The sequence below is a fragment of the Nerophis ophidion genome, linkage group LG13 (genome assembly GCF_033978795.1).
Source record: "Nerophis ophidion isolate RoL-2023_Sa linkage group LG13, RoL_Noph_v1.0, whole genome shotgun sequence".
NCBI classification, from domain to species: Eukaryota; Metazoa; Chordata; class Actinopteri; order Syngnathiformes; family Syngnathidae; genus Nerophis; species Nerophis ophidion.
Window position 1 is genome coordinate 31979616 of NC_084623.1, and position 18976 is coordinate 31998591.

Here is an 18976-nt window from a genome sequence, read left to right on the forward strand (position 1 = left end):
AAAGTACTATCCATCTAATCTAATCTAATCTAATAATCTAAGATGGACTGATGCAAAGTGAGAAAAGTGTTCTGTGGTCTGACGAGTCCACATTTTAAATTGTTTTTGGAAATATTCACCATTGTTTAATCCGGACCATAGGGGAGGCGAACCATGGTATGAGGGTGCATTAGTGCCCAAGGCATGGGTAATTTACACATCTGTGAAGGCACTATTAATGCTGAAAGGTACATACAGGTATTGGAACAACATATGCTGCCACCTAAGCGCTGTCTTTTTAATGGACCGCCCTGCTTATTTCAGCAAGACAATGCCAAGCCACATTCAGCACGTGTTACAGCAGCGTGGCTTCGTAAAAAAAGAGTGCGGGTACTTTCCTTGCCCGTCTGCAGTCCAGACCTGTCTCCCATCAAACACGTGTGGCACATTATGAAGCGTAAAACGCGACAGCGGAGACCCCGGACTGTTGAACGACTGAAGCTCTACATAAAATAAGAATGGGAAAGAATTCCACTTTCAAAGCTTCAACAATTAGTTTCCTCGGTTCCCAAACGTTTATTGAGTGTTGTTAAAAGAAAAGGTGATGTAATACAGTGGTGAACATGCCTTTTCCCAACTACTTTGGCACGTGTTGCAGCCATGAAATTAAATGATAAATGGGTTGTACTTGTATAGCGCTTTTCTACCTTCAAGGTACTCAAAGCGCTTTGACACTACTTCCACATTTACCCATTCACACACACATTCACACACTGATGGAGGGAGCTGCCATGCAAGGCGCCAACCAGCACCCATCAGGAGCAAGGGTGAAGTGTCTTGCTCAGGACACAACGGACGTGACGAGGTTGGTACTAGGTGGGATTTGAACCAGGAACCCTCGGGTTGCGCACGGCCACTCTTCCACTGCGCCAAAAAAAAAAAAAGTTTATGAGTTGAACATCAAATATATTGTCTTTGTAGTGCATTCAATTGGAATATGGGTTGATAAGGATTTGCAAATAAATCATTGTATTCCATTTATATTTACATTTAACACGATTTCCCAACTCATATGGAAACGGGGTTTGTAGTTTAAAAAGAGGAAAAAGTGATTTATAAATATCTCCGATACGCCTCCACGGTTTGGATTAACATTTTCCCAGATGCGCAAAAAACAGGTGCCCACATGTAAGAAATGTTGGTTTTGCACAATATGACCTCTTTAAATTATGCAAGCAAGTAATAACCTGTAATTGATAATGAATAATCCAAATTCCAAAGTGTGATTAATCTGTTTTTAAAAAAATTACATTTCACAGCAATCAAAACAGCATATAAATGTGCTGCATACACATGCAAACACACACATGCTTGAAAGAAGAGCAGCAGCAGAGCGGGAACATCCCAAAAACAGTTTACATTCCCACATATGAGATCATTAATCAGCAGACTGTGAGGAAGGAAGAAATCAGCAGCCATTATGGGGACGTGGCAGGACCATGACCAAATAATTCCAGAGTAAAAGAACACCCCTAAGTCTCTTTATTCAACATACCACAAAAACTAGCTGTGGTAATATGGAAGCGTAAGACTATATAAGGCTATGGCCTGGCTCTAAGTTTTAGTGCACAAGTACTGATAAAAGGAAAAATTGTCTTGTTGGATAAATCAGTTTTGTAGTATTTTGCTTGTAGCAGTAAACAACAAATTAAACAAATGTGTGGCATTGTTAGGAATGGGATGATCTATGATCAAAAACCTGAACAGTTGTTAAAATAATTATTTTCCACTTCTGAATGAGGATATCGCACAGCTGGTGGATGTTTGCAAAAGGAATAAATAGATCATGCTGTGTTTCAACATGTCACAGAACACTCTGAATTCAAGTTTCCCTTAATGAACCAGACCTCATGTAGCCACGCAGTGTAATGCTACACCAGAAAGCATGACTGCAAAACAAAGGAACTATTATTTAACTTGTACTGCCTACTACTGCTATACGAGCTGCTAGGTGCTTAACGATATAAAAAAAAAACTATTACCATTATTGAGACCAAAATGATCACTGTTACTATCACTCATCATCATGGTAATGTTGAATGTGCTCAAAAAGTATTTACCATATTTTCCGGACCATAAGGCGCACCAAATTATAAGGTGCACTGTCAATGAACCGGTCTATTTTCATACAGAAGGCTCACCGGTTTATGAAGCGCAATAAAGGGGTTATAACATGATTTTTTTTTTTCTACCTCTACACTAGTATCTTGGGGTCTACAAAACATGCAATGGTGTTTTTTTAGGGGTAAACATATTGCATAAATTATGTTTCACAGACCTTCTACAGCTTCTTTCTGACCGTCTCTTTGGGAATCTTTGTTTGGTGGGCGGTCTCATTAACAGGCCTTCACTTTTACTGTCATTACATACTTATATCCAAGTTTCATTTTTATCGTATTGCCCCTTGAGAAGATATTCTGTAATAAAATAGAGTTTGACATGTGAAGGGTGTACTTACATTCATGAGATACTATATAACCACACTATATAAAGTTGAAGTACCAATGATTGTCACACACACACGAGGTGTGGCGAAATTATTCTCTGCATTTGACCTATTGCGGGAGCAGTGGGCAGCAGCGGTGGCCGTGCCCGGGAATCATTATTGGTGATTTAACCCCCAATTCCAACCCTAGATGCTGAGTGCCAAGCAGTGAGGTGAAGGGTCCCATTTTTAAAGTCTTTGGTATGATTCGGCTGGGGTTTGAACTCACAACCTACCGATCTCAGGGCAGACACATCCGAATGAGACTCAATACAACACTAATATAAAAACAACATTCTTTTAAAATTGTATGGACAGCTTTGAGCTGAAATGCAAGTGGCACACTCAGTTTTGTAAGCTACTATATCGATATTTTCTTTTCTATTACACTATTAAAGAGGATACAAGTTCCTTTCCTTTGTTTTTTTATGACCTTGACATAACCAAAAATCTGCTTTTGCAAAATCTCATGAGCAATAATGATGAAGATAACAATGCTACGAGGTGTAGATTGTTAGGTCGACAAAAGCGAGAACTTTTTAGTAATAAGAAAACTGTTGTAATACAACAGCGAAACATAGCTGCCATGGGACGGTGCTGCCAGTTAGCACTTGCCTTTGCCGTTCTGTGGTGGCTCCGCTGTGCAGCAAAATAGCGCAGACCTTTACGAGATCTCGCGAATGTGATAAAGTAAACACTGAAGTTAACACAGCGAAACAAAAAGAGTCCGGCGTAGCGCGGGTGCCGTTCTGTTGTCATTTAGCATCTAGTGGAAATCCGAGGTTAGACAGATTGCTGACGTAATCAGGGTCGACTTAAACGGGTTTTGTTGGCAATGTTCAAATCCAGGCTGAACCCACTTTTGTCTGTGCATATGACAACTGAAAGTATTTTATCTACATTCTTTGATTTTAATTTTAATTATGATTGTTTTTATGGTGATTTTATTCTATGATTTTAACTTTAATTTTAATTACTTTGTGATTATTACATTTTTATTGTAGCTTTCTTATAATTTTCTGTAAAGCACTTTGAATTGCCCTGTCTACGAATTATGAATAAACTTGCCCTTGCCATTCACTGTATTAATATGGTTATAGTCTACAGTGGAGTAGAACTATGCTGCCTCATACTTGGAGATGTTGATGCAATGCCAATGCAGTTGACAGACATGTCATTCTAAGCACAACTTATGTCAGCACTGAAGCCAAGTTGTTTTCATCTCACTGTAAAGTCTGTTGCCGGTAAAGCATAAAGTCCTTTCTAGTAGGCCCAGGATCATCACATCATCACTACCAATCAGGCAACAGTGCAGTCTGACATTCACAAATGTTAGTTCTGTTTTCACGTGTAATTTAAATGTGGACACACGTGGTTTTGTGATTCTCATGTTGCTATTATTTGCATGAAGGTCCAAATCAAGACACCCAAGCTTCAGCCTGGCACACATATGGCACACAAACTTTGTATTAACAGTCTTACTTCAGTGCATACCACATTGATACTTTATCTAGTCTCCACCAGATGCTTTTACAATAACAATAATCAAATTAGTTTTCAACTGTCATCACCACTACAGTCGTATGGCAATCATTATAAAGATCAATTTCCTATTGGCTTAAGCTAAACCACACACATTCTTTAGGCAATTAAAGCAAACAAATGCCAAGAAATTCTATAGTAGATGCTGCGGTCTGGTAGAGTCTTAAGTCTGTATTGCGTTAGTGCCAATACAAATACCACAGTGTTTTTACAGCTTAACTTCCAAATAATATTTTTAAGATAGGAAAATGCCACCGTGTTACAAGTCTCGTCAATCAACTTGCAAAATGAATGATACAAAAAGTAATAATAATAATACAGCAGTATCTTGGTTTCCGTTCCAAAAGGTCTGACAAAGACCGGATCGTACAAAAATCGAAGCTATTTTTTCCATAAGAAAAATCTAATTGTTCCAGACACCCAAAAATAATAACAAACATAACTTCACATGGAATAAGTTTAGGTTTACATCCAGGAAACTATGTGAAATACATATGAATGTGGAAATAAATGGCTTTCTGAACATTTGACCTCACTTTAAGTTTTATTAAGGCTTTTGTTGAGCAACAAGGCGATAAGAGCTTTGGAACAATTGTTTTGTGTTCCTCACTTTTTTTTATCAATGTGCTGGCAAGTGCAACTTTATTTGGCCCAATTGTGGGTTATTTTGCAATCATAGTCATAAATATAAACACAGAGACTGAGTCACCAATGAAAAGGATTGTATGTTTTGACACTCGAATGCATGGAATGATAATCAGATAAATGTACTAATTATTTGGCCGTACAATAACCGACACACATGTATATCAAAACCGGGAGAAATGTTTTGCAAAAATTATAATCAAAAAAGGAATCGGACAAAAGGTAGGGTGTTTGGAAACTTAGGTGCCACTGTATATGGAAGGGATGATTAAACTAATTAGTTAACAATGACACTAAGACAAAGAGCGATCACAGACTAAATAATTCCATTAGCTAATCCAGGGGTCACCAACGCGGTGCCCGCGGGCACCAGGTAGCGTAAGGACCAGGTGAGTAGCCCACCGGGCCTGTTCTAAAAATAGCTCAAGTAGCAGCACTTATCAGTGAGCTGCCTCTATTTTTTACATTTTATTTATTTACTAGCAAGCTGGTCTCGCTTTGCTCGACATTTTTAATTCTAAGAGAGACAAAACGCAAATGGAATTTGAAAATCCAAGAAAATATTTTAAAGACTTAGTCTTCACTTGTTTAAATAAATGTATTTATTTTTTTACTTTGCTTCTTATAACTTTCAGAAAGACAATTTTAAAGAAAAAATACAAATTTAAAAAGGATTTTAGGATTTTTAACCACATATACCCTTTTACCTTTTAAATTCCTTCCTCTTCTTTCCTGACAATTTAAAATGTAAAGCCCACCACGCTGCAACAAATCTTTGGTGCCTTGTTGACACAGGAAAGTACAGTGGTGTATGCGCAGCAGCTATAAAGGTTGCAAGCCTGTTTGGTTCAACTTATCTTTGTGAATCAGCTTTTTCTGACATGAACTTCATCAAGAACAAACACAGAAAACGCCTCACTGATGCACATCTGCAAGACTCACTCAGATTTGGAGTGTCAAGTTAAACATCAGAGTACAACACACTAGTTAACAGCATGCAAAGCCAGGCTTCCCAATAATTGACAAAGAAACAGATAAAAGATTTGGTGTCCAGTTCAAAGTGTGACATGATTTATTTAAAAATTTGAAAGTTGACTTTTGCATTTTACATGAGTTATTATTTGTACAAACATGGTGCCAAAGTAATTCATTATTTGTTAAAAAATGTTAGTGGCTAGATAGTTAAAATGGGATATTGTGATTTCACAAGACTGTGTTAGAAGTGATCATTTGAAAATGTTCAATTTGAAAAATGTGCACTTAGAGAAAATATAAAAATAAAGTGTTGCATATTGATATTTATCTGTTTCTATATATATGTATTGTGAGAAATCATTAAATATAATTAATTATTAATAATAAAATATAGTTAAAGTTAAATTGAGCAAATTGGCTATTTCTGGCAATTTATTTAAGTGTGTATCAAACTGGTAGCCCTTCGCATTAATCAGTACCAAAAAAGTAGCTCTTGGTTTCAAAAAGGTTGGTGACCCCTAAACTAATCAATACAGAAAATCACAGCAAATATATGACAAATGTTTGGACAACGTGTTAGGCAAGAATGATTAATTGAACAAAGAATTTTGAGCTGGCCAGCAACCACAATAGTATCAGACACAAGCGCCGTTCAATTCTGTTGCCTTTTATGGCAAATACAGAGAAGTAAAATCCACTCTACTTTCAGGTAAAATAAACACGCATTTTTTTCAACAGACACATTGTCATTGCACAAGTATGTCTCCGGAGACAGAGAATGAACCTGGCACATCTCAGGCCACAGAATCAGGTGAGTGGCGAAAACAGACACCAGGGTTGTGAAGAGGCCAAAAGGGTTTCCACATTACCGATACTTCATCCGGCTACTGACTTATTTACGACACGGCATTTATCTTTCATCAAGATCATTTTGCAAACATCCCAGTGGTGTTTCAGTATGTCGTACTTGTTCTCCATGTAACTGAAGTGCTGATAATTAGGTTCCGTCTTGCATGTGGTTGCAATGGACTACAACTAAATAAGGATAACGCATATAGAGATTTACAGGCTTTAAGTCAGGATATATTTCAAATATTTTATAACCTTCACTATGGGTATATCCAACCCATAATGAGATGAGATGATGATTACCTACAGTTCCAATGTTAAACTTTGAATTTATGATTATTTTTATAGAATGGACCGATAAAAGGAATATGCATCGTGATAAATTAGTTCAAGGAAGTCAGTGAAGATCTAGGAAGGAGAAGTCTAATTGGAGACATTCAAGCTCAACAGTTCAAACATTGTAGATGAATCAGCAGAGCTAGATGTACAGTATAATAAATATTGTATTTGTACGATATCACCCTTTGCACGATCAATAACTCCAAAAGTCCCATGATGTTGAATAATATGGCAAAAGCCAGGCTCTTCTGACAATAGCAGTGTTTTGCAATGCCATCCATTCATCCATTTTCTACAGCTTGTCCAGTTCGGGCTCGCGGGGGGTCGCTGGAGACTATCTCAGCTGCATTCGGGCGGAAGGCGGGATACACCCTGGACAAGTCGCTTCTTCATCGCAGGGCCAACACAGATAGACAGACAAAATTCACACTCACATTCACACACTAGGGCCAATTTAGTGTTGCCACTTGCAATGCTGCTAGTTAATTTAAGGTAAAACTGCATTATAAGTAGGGCTATCAAACCATTAAAATATTTGTTTATGATTATTCGCATTTGTCCATGGTAAACTAGTTAACAACTAGAAGACCATTTTCAAGTTTTGAATACTATCAACATGGTTTACGCAAATGTTTGTTTCATTAAGCATTCTTTTAAACAGCTTAACACAAATTAGACACACTCTTTTACAGACACATAAACGCTATCTCTCACACAAACAAAAAAACAAAACAAAAAATTGCCACAGCACACAATTGTTTTCAGTCCCTTGTAATCCACAACACTGATTGGTCGCAGTATTGGGATTGTTACCACTCATTCGGCAATTGCTGTGGTAGGTTTGTTGGTTGTAACTTTTGTTGTAGTGGTCTTTCTGGCATGGTCTACCTCTGTCAGGGACAGGGGGGCTCTCTGCATCGGCTGACAGCTAGCGACTGGCATTTGGGATACGATTTGCTATGGCGATGACTCGGCGGATGTCTTTGGTCCTGTCGGCAGAGCCACCTGCTCTATGGTGGCGACCAACAGTCACACATGACACGCTAATGTTATTCTCACGTAAAAAAAAACGGCGCCGTTGTAGGAAATTAGCAATAACTAGTTATCGCATTAACTTTGACAGCCTTAACCATGGGTCCGCAAACACGGCCCGCGGGCCAAATACGGCCCGCCAACGTCCAAAATCCGGCCCGTGAGTAGTACCAAGTAAAAAAAATAAATATATATATTTTTTTTAATTATTATTTTTTTAGTCTGTTCATCAATCCATTTTTTACCGCTTGTTACTGAGTCTCCTAAGCAGATACGGCATGCCAGCATCCAAAATCCGGCCCTCGAGTAGTCCTGGCTAAAAACTAAATAAAAATAGTTTTTATTTATTTTTTGATTATAATTTTTTTTAATCTGTCCTTTTTCGCCCATCCACCATTCCATTTTTTACCGCTTGTTATTGGGTCTCCTAGTCGCTCAAGCAAATCATATTGTCTAAAAATGCATTTTACCAGCTGTAACGGGACGTCATCACGCTTGCGCCACAAAGTCGGAAAGTGCGCGATCTTTCAGTCAATTAGTGCACGAGGGGAAAAAATGGCGAAATCGTTGGGAAAACATAAATTAGACACTGAGTGTAGAGTTTTTAAACATCAGTAGACAAATTACTTTTGTTCAGTTTAAGGAAAAGAAAGTTTAGACTGTATTTATATATATATATATATATATATATATATATATATATATATATATATATATATATATATATATATATATATATATATATATATATATATATATATATATATATATATATAAAATAGCGCGGACCCTAGTCAAAATTTTTTAACCCAATACGGCCCCCAGGTAAAAAAGTTTGGTGACCCATGCTTAACTGTAAGGGGTCCCCAAAATAAGGCCCACGGGAAGTCCCAAGTTTAAAAAAACCAAACAATTATTTTTGATTATTTTTTTTTAAATCCGTCCTTTCTAATTAATTTTCTACTGCTTCTTACTCTGTGTCTCCTTGCCGCTCAGGCAAATCATATTGTCTAATAATGCATTTTCCATCGATGGAGAGCGCACCTGATGTCATGTTTTCAGTCAATTAAGTCAATTAGTGCGCTAGGAATATATATGTGTATATTTGTGAATACATATATATATATGTAGGTGTGGTAAAAATCACAAGACTACTTCATCTCTACAGAACTGTTTCATGAGGGGTTCCCTCAATCATCAGGAGAAAATCTCCTGATGACAGAAGTTATCAACACATCGCTAAGTTGATGATTGAGGGAACCCCTCATGAAACAGTTCTGTAGAGATGAAGTGAAGTGAAGTATATTTATATAGCGCTTTTCTCTAGTGACTCAAAGCGCTTTACATAGTGAAACCCAATATCTAAGTTACATTTAAACCAGTGTGGGTGGCACTGGGAGCAGGTGGGTAAAGTGTCTTGCCCAAGGACACAACGGCATTGACTAGGATGGCGGAAGCGAGATTCGAACCTGCAACCCTCAAGTTGCTGGCACGGCCGCTCTACCAACCGAGCTAAAACCGCCCCAGTAGCAGCCCCGAAGTAGTCTTGTGATTTTTCCAACACCTACATATTGCGCTCTACCACGGTATCGAGCACTATTCTCTGGATAATCCAATCAAGACATATATTATATATATATATATATATATATATATATATATATATATACATATATATATATATATATATATATATATATATATATATATATATGTATAAATAGCCCGGCAAAATTATTTTAACCCAATGCGGCCCCCGAATAAATAAAGATGGGGACCACTGCTATATACGGTCTATAGTAGTGTTTTACTGGTCCTGAGCACTGTTAAATCGGGTATGTACAGTCACATCTGGTACAATAATTACAAACCCCGTTTCTATATGAGTTGGGAAATTGTGTCAGATGTAAATATAAACGGAATACATTGATTTGCAAATCATTTTCAACCCATATTCAGTTGAATGCACTACAAAGACAAGATATTTGATGTTCAAACTCACAAACTTTGTTTGTTTTTTTTTGCAAAAAGTAATTAACTTTGACATTAATGGCTGCAACACGTGCCAAAGTAGTTGGGAAAAGGCATGTTCACCACTGTGTTACATCACCTTTTCTTTTAACAACACTCAATAAACGTTTGGGAACTGAGGAAACTAATAGTTGAAGCTTTGAAAGTGGAATTCTTTCCCATTTTTGTTTTATGTAGAGCTTCAGTTGTTCAACAGTCTGGGGTCTCCGCTGTCGTATTTTACGCTTCATAATGCGCCACACGTTTTTGATGGGAGACAGGTCTGGACTGCAGATGGGCCAGGAAAGTACCCGCCTTCTTTTACTGTGAAGCCACGCTGTTGTAACACATGGCTTGGCATTGTCTTGCTGAAATAAGCAGGGGCGTCCATGAAAACGTTGCTTGGATGACAACATATGTTGCTCCAAAACCTGTATGTACCTTTCAGCATTAATGGTGCCTTCACAGATGTGTAAGTCATGCCTTAGGCACTAATACACCCCCATACCATCACAGATGCTGGCTTTTGAACTTTGCGCCTATAACAATCCCGATGGTTATTATCCTCTTTGTTCTGGAGAACACCACGTCCACAGTTTCCAAATATAATTCGAAATGTGGACTAGTGAGACCACAGGACACTTTTCCACTTTGCATCAGTCCATCTTAGATGAGCTCAGGCCCAGCAAAGCGGGCGGCCTTTCTGGGTGTTGTTGATAAATGGGTTGGGCTTTGCATAGTAGAGATTTAACTTGCACTTACAGATGTAGCGACCAACTGTAGTAACTGACAGTGGTTTTATGAAGTGTTCCTGAGCCCATGTGGTGATATCCTTTACACACTGATGTGGGTTGTTGATGCAGTACCGCCTGAGGGATCAAAGGTCTTTAATATCATCGCTTACGTGCAGTGATTTCTCCAGATTCTCTGAACCTTTTGATGATTTTACGGACCGTAGATGGTAAAATCCCTAAATTCCTTGCAATAGCTCGTTTAGAAATGTTGTTCTAAAACTGTTCTACAAATTGCTTACTGTCATGATCCGCGGCTCGGATCATGTCATATTCGGGTTTTGGTTCTGTTTTGTATCTCGTTTGTTTAGTATTTGACTTCCTTAGTTACTGGTGGCACTTCCTGTTTTGTCTGTTGTCATAGTCACGTACTAGTGTCACCTGCCTAGTGTTTTTGATGCGCACCTGCCTCCTAATTTCGTTCATTATATAAGCCTACCTTTTCCCTTACACATTCTCGCAGTCTAGTCTGCTATCCGATGCAACAGGTGACGTCGCTATTCCCGACTGTGGTAAAGTCTTTTTGTACTTGTTAGCTTCCACGCTATTCCTTTGTTTGTTTCCCTAGCATACACGCTAGTGCCTTTAGTTCCTTCTAGCTCCCATGGTAGTTCTGTTCGTTTTGTCTGTAGTGCCTTGTGCAGGTGTTTTTGTTCCTAGTCTGTTTTTGTAGTAGAAATAAATCATCATTCCTTACCTTTATGCTGTGTCTATTCCGTCTGCATCAACGAGAGAATGCAACCGCATAGCCACAATGCCAGCCAAGCGTCACACTTACAAAGTGGTGACCCTTACCCCATCCTTGTTTGTGAATTACAGAGAATTTCATGGAAGCTGCGTTTCTACCCAATCATGGCACACACCTGTTCCCAATTAGCCTGCACACCTGTGGGATGTTCCCAACTTCTTTGTCATGTGTTGCTGGCATCAAATTCCAAAATGAATGATTATTTGCAAAAAAGAACATTTTTTTATCAGTTTGAACATCAAATATGTTGTCTTTGGAGCATATTCAACTGAATATGGTTTGAAAATGATTTGCAAATCATTGTATTCCGCTTATATTTACATCTAACACAATTTCCCAACTCATATGGAAACGGGGTTTGTAGGAATTCCCTTCCTGGCAACACTTGGGTAAATTGGATTATTAGATGTGTTTCCAAGGTCTGTGAGATTGAAATAGGCATACATGTTTAAGACCAACCCAGGAACCACCAAAGCTCAAGACTGCAATAATTGGGAACTGGACCGTTTTACAAATAAGTAGGGGTATAAATACAGTACATATTAAACATGTATGTATATTTTTTTCTGTAAAGTTGAGAAATGTTCATTTGCACACCAAATTATTTGTTTCTAAATAATAGATTGGTTCTTTCCAAGATAAAAAAATGTTCAAATAAATGAATAAGGGTCCAAAATACGGATATGACATTCATTCCCATGATGAGTGTATGTAATGTAACCTTTTGACCGGGACCATCAGATGTAACTGCTGACTAATATTAGTCTTTACTTCAAGAAAATATTTGGGACAAAATATGATTAAAACAATTTAATCAGATATAATCACATTTTCTTAATAATTGATTATAATTATGTATCAGTTGTAACTACTGTATGTCCAAATTATTCCAATTTTCAAAGTATTGTTTTAACAGAAAATATAAATGACAAGACACAATTACCTTATACTTAACATCCATCCATTTTTTACCGCTTGTCACTTTTGGGTTCGCGGGGGGTGCTGGAGGCCTATCTCAACTGCATTCGGGTGGAAGGCGGGTACACCCTGGACAAGTCGCCACCTCATTGCAATATACTTAATGTCACACCTGGGTGAAGTATTGTCTGGGTTTTGTCTGGTTTCATGTTGTCTTGTCATTTCCTGTTTTATTTTGAAAGATTAACTCTCCCTCTCATTTTCATTCACTTGCCCTTCCTCCTGTTTCACTGGTCTGATGTCTCTCCTGATTGCCTGATTGTGCCCACCTGTCACCCTCCCTCATGTGTATAAATGTCTGGTCCTCCTCTTGTCTTGTGCCAGAGTATATCGTCTTGTTACGTGCCTCCAGCCTTGTCCACAGCCTTGAATCATGTTTGCTAAGTATTGCCTTGCCTTATTTATTGATTTATTTGTTTCCTCTGAGAAAGAGTGATTTTGTTTGCCAAAATGTCAAAAATGTTGTGTTTAATTTCAGTGCTTTTCCCACTGACCGTTCCAAGATTACTTTTATGATTTCCCATCTTACGGATAGAGCTAAGGCGTGGGCTTCGGCCGAATGGGGGCGGAACTCGTCACTCTGCCACTTGTTTACAGACTTTCAAGCTGCTCTAACAAGAACTTTTGACCCGGTGTCCTCCAGCAGAGAAAAGGCACAAGAACTAAGCAGTTTAAAGCAGGGCAGCGGTTCCGTGTGCGACTATGCCATTCGCTTCCGCACGCTGGCAGCTGAAAGTGGGTGGGACGACCTGGCGCTTTATGATGTTTTTCTTAAGGGGCTCGGAACTTCCATACAGGACCTCCTCATTCCCCTGGACCTACCCGATAACCTCGATGCCCTCATCGCGCTAGCCATCAGGACGGACAACCGACTAGCCCAGCTCAAACGGCAGCGAGGTGAAGGATCGGAAGCTGCAGGTAGAACCACCCGTCCTTTCGCACCTAGCTGGTCGACGACTCGGCGCCCACCTCCGGAGCTAGATCCTCACCTAAGCACAAATGGGGAGGAGGAACCCATGCAGCTGGGGAGAGCCTGACTGACCCCAGAGGGAAGATGCTTTTACTGCGGAGAGGGCGGCCATCTTGTGGTTTCGTGTCCAACCAAGGGGTCCCAGGCGGTGAGTCATGTTCCGGCTGTTCCTCAGATGCAACGTATTCTAAACAAAATCACTCTTTCTCAGAGGAAACAAAGAAATCAATAAATAAGGCAAGGCAATACTTAGCAAACGTGATTCAAGGCTGTGGACAAGGCTGTGGACAAGGCTGGAGGCACGTAACGAGACGATATACTCTGGCACAAGACAAGAGGAGGACCAGACATTTATACACATGAGGGAGGATGACAGGTGGGCACAATCAGGCAATCAGGAGAGACATCAGACCAGTGAAACAGGAGGAAGGGCAAGTGACCTGAAACGAGAGGGAGAGTTAATCTTTCAAAATAAAACAGGAAATGACAAGACAACATGAAACCAGACAAAACCCAGACAATACTTCACCCAGGTGTGACACTTAACATGTGAATTATATTTATATAAAGCGCTTTTTCTCTAGAGATTTTCATCCGATATAGATATATTAATATTTAACATGTGCTGTAAGTTTTATAACTTCAAATGAAATGACGATTCAAATCGAACTAAAAATAATGTTATTGGAAACACAGTACAGTAAACATAGTACAAGTAAGTGTCAAGTGTGCTCCATACTACGCTGTTCCTGGCAAGTTCCTCATGACAGTTTGGACTCTTTGTTGGTTTGTTTTTGCCATTATTACATGTTCTGTGATTTTATTTTTGTTACATATATTTACTGTGTTGGTTCTTACTGCTGCCTCTAGACTGGACTTTGTGTAGAGAACAGGACACAGCTGTCTTTCATTTTGTAAATAGTCCTTTAAAGTGGGAATGTTGATGACCGTGCCAGACCATTGTGTTTTTATGCGTGGGATTTGTTTCATGTTATTTCTTGATGGCTCGGTAAACTCTTTAATACCACTGAACGCCACATTGCATAGTTTTGTTTCGTCTGCTTTCTGCTATTTTTACTCAGTGCCTTATTTAGTTAAGTCTCTGCAAGGCTGCTATGTTTATTTATGTTTTACCTCACTGCTTTGTCTGAGCTGATTATTGATTATTTAAGACTTGTTTTAATTCCACACAGCCATGTCCTTGCATGGCTGCATGGTGGGGGGGACACGTAAGTATCCATGGTTATTACTGGTCAAAAGCATTTACTGTTACGTCACCTCAAATTAAACTTAATGGTCACTAGAATATCATTAAGAAGCGTGTGTGTCACAAGGCTGCAAACAACCATGAAGGTATTTACTGTACTGCATAAATTATATTTAAAAAAAGCACTACAATTGGCAATCTCAATTTGGCATGTTACTTGGATTATTTTGCTTTAACTCTGACCCTTATTGGTTAGAGACAAACCACTCAGTCTGCTTCCATTTTGAGGACTGTGACCGCTTTTGTCCCAGGAACAGTCTGTACAGAGATGTCACACCTCCTCCAATCCAGCAATGCGGAGCACATGTCCGATTATGTAACAATCTTTTTTTTTATCCAACTTCTCCCCTCCTCTCATCAATACCCAGTCAGTCTGTTCTGACCACACATGTATGGCCAAGACGTCACAGTAGAGCTGCTTTACTAAAATTCTTCATACTTCTAACCTCATCCAGGAAAAATATGTGAAGTCAGAGTGAAAAATAATAAGATAGTGATATTGTTACAGTAAAAAAATAAAATTTTTTATTAAACACTTGTTGAAAGAATTGGGTCCAATCATTCAGAAGAGAAATCGTTAATTAACCAGATTTCTGTCAAGAAGAATCATCTGTTTCTGACATACCAAAGCATGTGGTCAGATGTTGTGTTAGCACATGATAAAAAAATATATCTGTCAGGAACAAGTGCCATTTAAAACTGTCCAAAAATAATAAATAGTAGGAACCACTGCTGTTAAAATCCCATCTGGAAGAAGACTTGAGGGATTCAGAACCAAAGAAAAATGTCTACTCTCTCAGTACTGCTAATATCTCAAAACAGATTCCTATAAATGTTTGTCTTGTTAATTAGAAGAACCAGGGTTTTTCCTCACTTTCTCAAAAAAATACGGTGACACGTCTACAACTGGCTACAAGACCAAGGATTTGTTACAACAAATGATTGTGCTCAACATATGCACAAAGTATTGACAAATAAAAAACAGATGTATCATACAGACCCGCTTTGACGTTTCTAAGGACATCCACTACAGTAAAACAGTACCACAGACCAATGTAACCTATAATTAAAAATGTAATTTGTGTATATAGAAACATGTTTCTACTTAAGCAAAAATGCATAAATGCAAAAAAAAACACATTTTACACATGCAATGTGACTTATCAAGTATTTTTTTGGATCAAGTGTTTGATAAATCTTGCAGCCACTGTGTTTGTGCGATATTTAAAAAGTTTGATAGATACGTGCAAACTAGCACAGTTACACAAAAAAGGATGTGATAAAGGAAGGGTTTGCGCTGTAAAGACAGACAATGGATTAAGAATACCCCGTCTGTGTGCGTGTCAACATATTGGAACTGTCAGAAATAAACATATTAGACACATAGTGAATTCAGCAATGTCATTTTATAACTTTATAGCTCCTGGAAGACGTAAGGGACTGATTACAACAAATTCAATTGATTTGATTTAGTGTCTGCCTGCATTTGTTTTTTGAAGAAAAAAAAATGCTTGAAACGTGCATTTTCTTTTGTGACTCCAGGCGCACCATCACAACACCATTGCACTTCCCAGAGTGCACCTTGACCGTACTAGAAAAAAGTTCTGTTTTCAAAATTGTGCTTCAATTCAGCCCAAAAAAGGAGGCACAGATTACATTTGATTTGTTTTAGTGTTGTTCCCGCGGTTGCGTCATTGCATCGTTGTCAAGCTACCACTTAAAAAGGTGGCTAACACTTTTTATGCACTTTAATTTTCGACACCTGCGTAACCAAGAGAACACATCCACATTGGTAAACCTTTGACGTGAGGGATGCCGAACAACAAAAGCTGGACCAAAAGCAGCAGGACTGATGGGACTGGCTACGCTGCTTCATGCTAAGTGCAAACAAACACTGCTGATATACTTCATCTTTGACATCCATAACACAGCCCCACATGACTTTAGTGAGCCTATGATGTGAGCTATATTTAATGATGATGATGGTTGAGCACTTTTAAGGTCAGTTCAAACTTAGAGGAATTGTCTTAGATGTGACAAATATTTCCACGTAGTCTTGTTGAAATCCTTGACAAAAGCCGAGGCAATAACAGATAATGGATCCTCCTGGTACCAGCAAGGTACCAGGAGCACACTTAAGGCTATTATATTGGGTAAAACAAGTATAAAGGTGATTATATGGGTGTTATTTTATGTTTGGAAAACTCTAATAGTGTAAAGGAATGTATTTAAAAGGTTGTAAACAGCTTTTTTGCTCTATTTTAATAATAGAAATGCTATTTGGCACAAATGTATTTACCACAGTCAGGCCTGGAACCAATTATCTACTGTATTTTCTAAAATGTACTTAAAATATAATATGCGTAGCCCTCACACATATATTTAATTAATATGTTGTTTTTCACATAATTAAAATTGTTTTAGTTAATCATTTTGATAATAAAAGTCAATATGATTGTGGTAATTAATTTTAATGAACAAAAAAAGTAGATGAGCCATTCTGGAGCGACCTCTTTTTATTGACCCAAGTCAAAAAAAAAAAAAAATCCCATCACTAGCACAGGCCATATTGTGTCTAGACTAATTTTTATCAAAGTTTTTAAAAAAAAAGTTCTAATACATTATTTATAACCCGCCTTCCGCCCGATAGTAGCTGAGATAGGCGCCAGCGCCCCCCGCGACCCCGAAAGGGAATAAGCGGTAGAAAATGGATGGATGGATGGATAGTGTACCAACCATTCCACTCACAAAGCATGCTCATTGCTGAAATTATTAATTAAACATTATTATAATAAGTATACAATCTTATATGACTACAATATATACATGCCTGCAAAACACTCATGCAAATGGCCTCTCTTGCAAAAGATACTTCTTTAAAAAACTTGTCGGATTATTAAATGTTGGAGGTTTAACCAAATAATAAAAAAAGGGCTTTTTAAAAAATGTATAATGAGAAATAAGTCTCATTAATGTATGTCTACAAAACATGTGCAGACAAATAAATGCCAGAGAAAGATCCCTTGAATAGTGAAGCAAAAAAAAAAAAACAGAAAAAAAAAACATTGAAAGACAGAGGTCATTCCCTGAGGAAGCCGCTGACAGGCTTCGAATCATCCATCCCTGAGCTCGTCCTCACCTCGAACATCAAGCTGTCATTAGGTACTCGCAGTGCCATCGGCTTCGTTTATGCAAGCATTAATATTCTATTTTAGGAAGTAAAAAATAAAGAATCAATCACTCATTGTGTGACAGGTGCAGCAGAAGACTGGGGGAGCTGTAGTGCCATTTGGACTCTGGATATATGAATTATGCTGCTCTGTGAAGGAAGCCAATAGAATATCCCGTACTAAAGCCATAAAAGAACACATTTGTACAGTGGAACCTTGTTTATGTAACCATCCCTCAGATTGGCTGGTTAACGTCGACATAACTGAAAATAACCATGGTTTGCACATTTATTTGTGACTTTGGCCAGAAACGGAACCAGAATGAGTAATAATAAAGGATTTTTTAATTTATGATAATTAATTTGCATTGCTTTTCTCCTTTAGTGCAAGATTTAAATGGTACATTTTGTTTATTTCCATAGAGGGGAATAAAAGAACAGCTGGGAAGTCGACTGCAAAAGAAGACAGGGCTGGTGGTCTTATGCTGAAGTTTTGAATGCAAGTTCATTTTCTGTTGCCCCTTTACTTTTCGTCTTTTGATTTTATTGACTTTGACATAACCGTAACTTTGCGTTGGCAAAACTATTCCTACACTTTTGATGAAGTTACAAATATTTTTATATTTTTTTACTGTTTGGGTCTCAATTTTTATGTCGTCAAAAGCGATTGACCATGTATGTAGACATTGGCTTAAACAAAGCCTTTTTAGAAATAAAAACATGATTGACCAGGCCTTGATTAATTGGTCAATTTAAATTAACGACACAAACGGGGTCGACTTCAAGAGATTTCACTGTATATATCCCCCCCTCCCTTGTGGAGGGGGTCCGGTCCGATGACCATGGATGAAGTACTGGCTGTCGAGAGTCGAGGATGGACTGCTCGTCGGGACCCAGGATGGACCGCTCGCCTGTGTATCGGTTGGGGACATCTCTACGCTGCCGATCCGCTTCCGCTTGAGATGGTTTCCTGTGGACGGGACTCTCGCTGCTGTCTTGGATCCGCTTTGAACTGAACTCTCGCGGCTGTGTTGGAGCCACTATGGATTGAACTTTCACAGTATCATGTTAGACCCGCTCGACATCCATTGCTTTCGGTCCCCTAGAGGGGGAGGTTGCCCACTTCTGAGGTCCTCT

The 18976-nt window shown here is 38.5% G+C and overlaps 1 protein-coding gene across 4 annotated transcripts in view; it reads right to left on the reverse strand.

Moving 5' to 3' along the window:
- LOC133564450 (sorting nexin-19-like) overlaps positions 1–18976 on the reverse strand; it is a 62891-nt gene that overhangs the window by 14814 nt on the left and 29101 nt on the right. The window contains exon 12 of one of the 4 annotated variants that reach the window (XM_061918785.1): positions 17169–17876. The exons of the other annotated variants lie outside the window; for them this stretch is intronic. Coding sequence (XP_061774769.1) covers positions 17858–17876 — 19 coding nt within the window. The 3' untranslated portion in view covers positions 17169–17857. Of the gene's footprint in view, positions 1–17168; positions 17877–18976 lie in introns of those variants that run through there. 4 annotated transcript variants of the gene reach the window in all.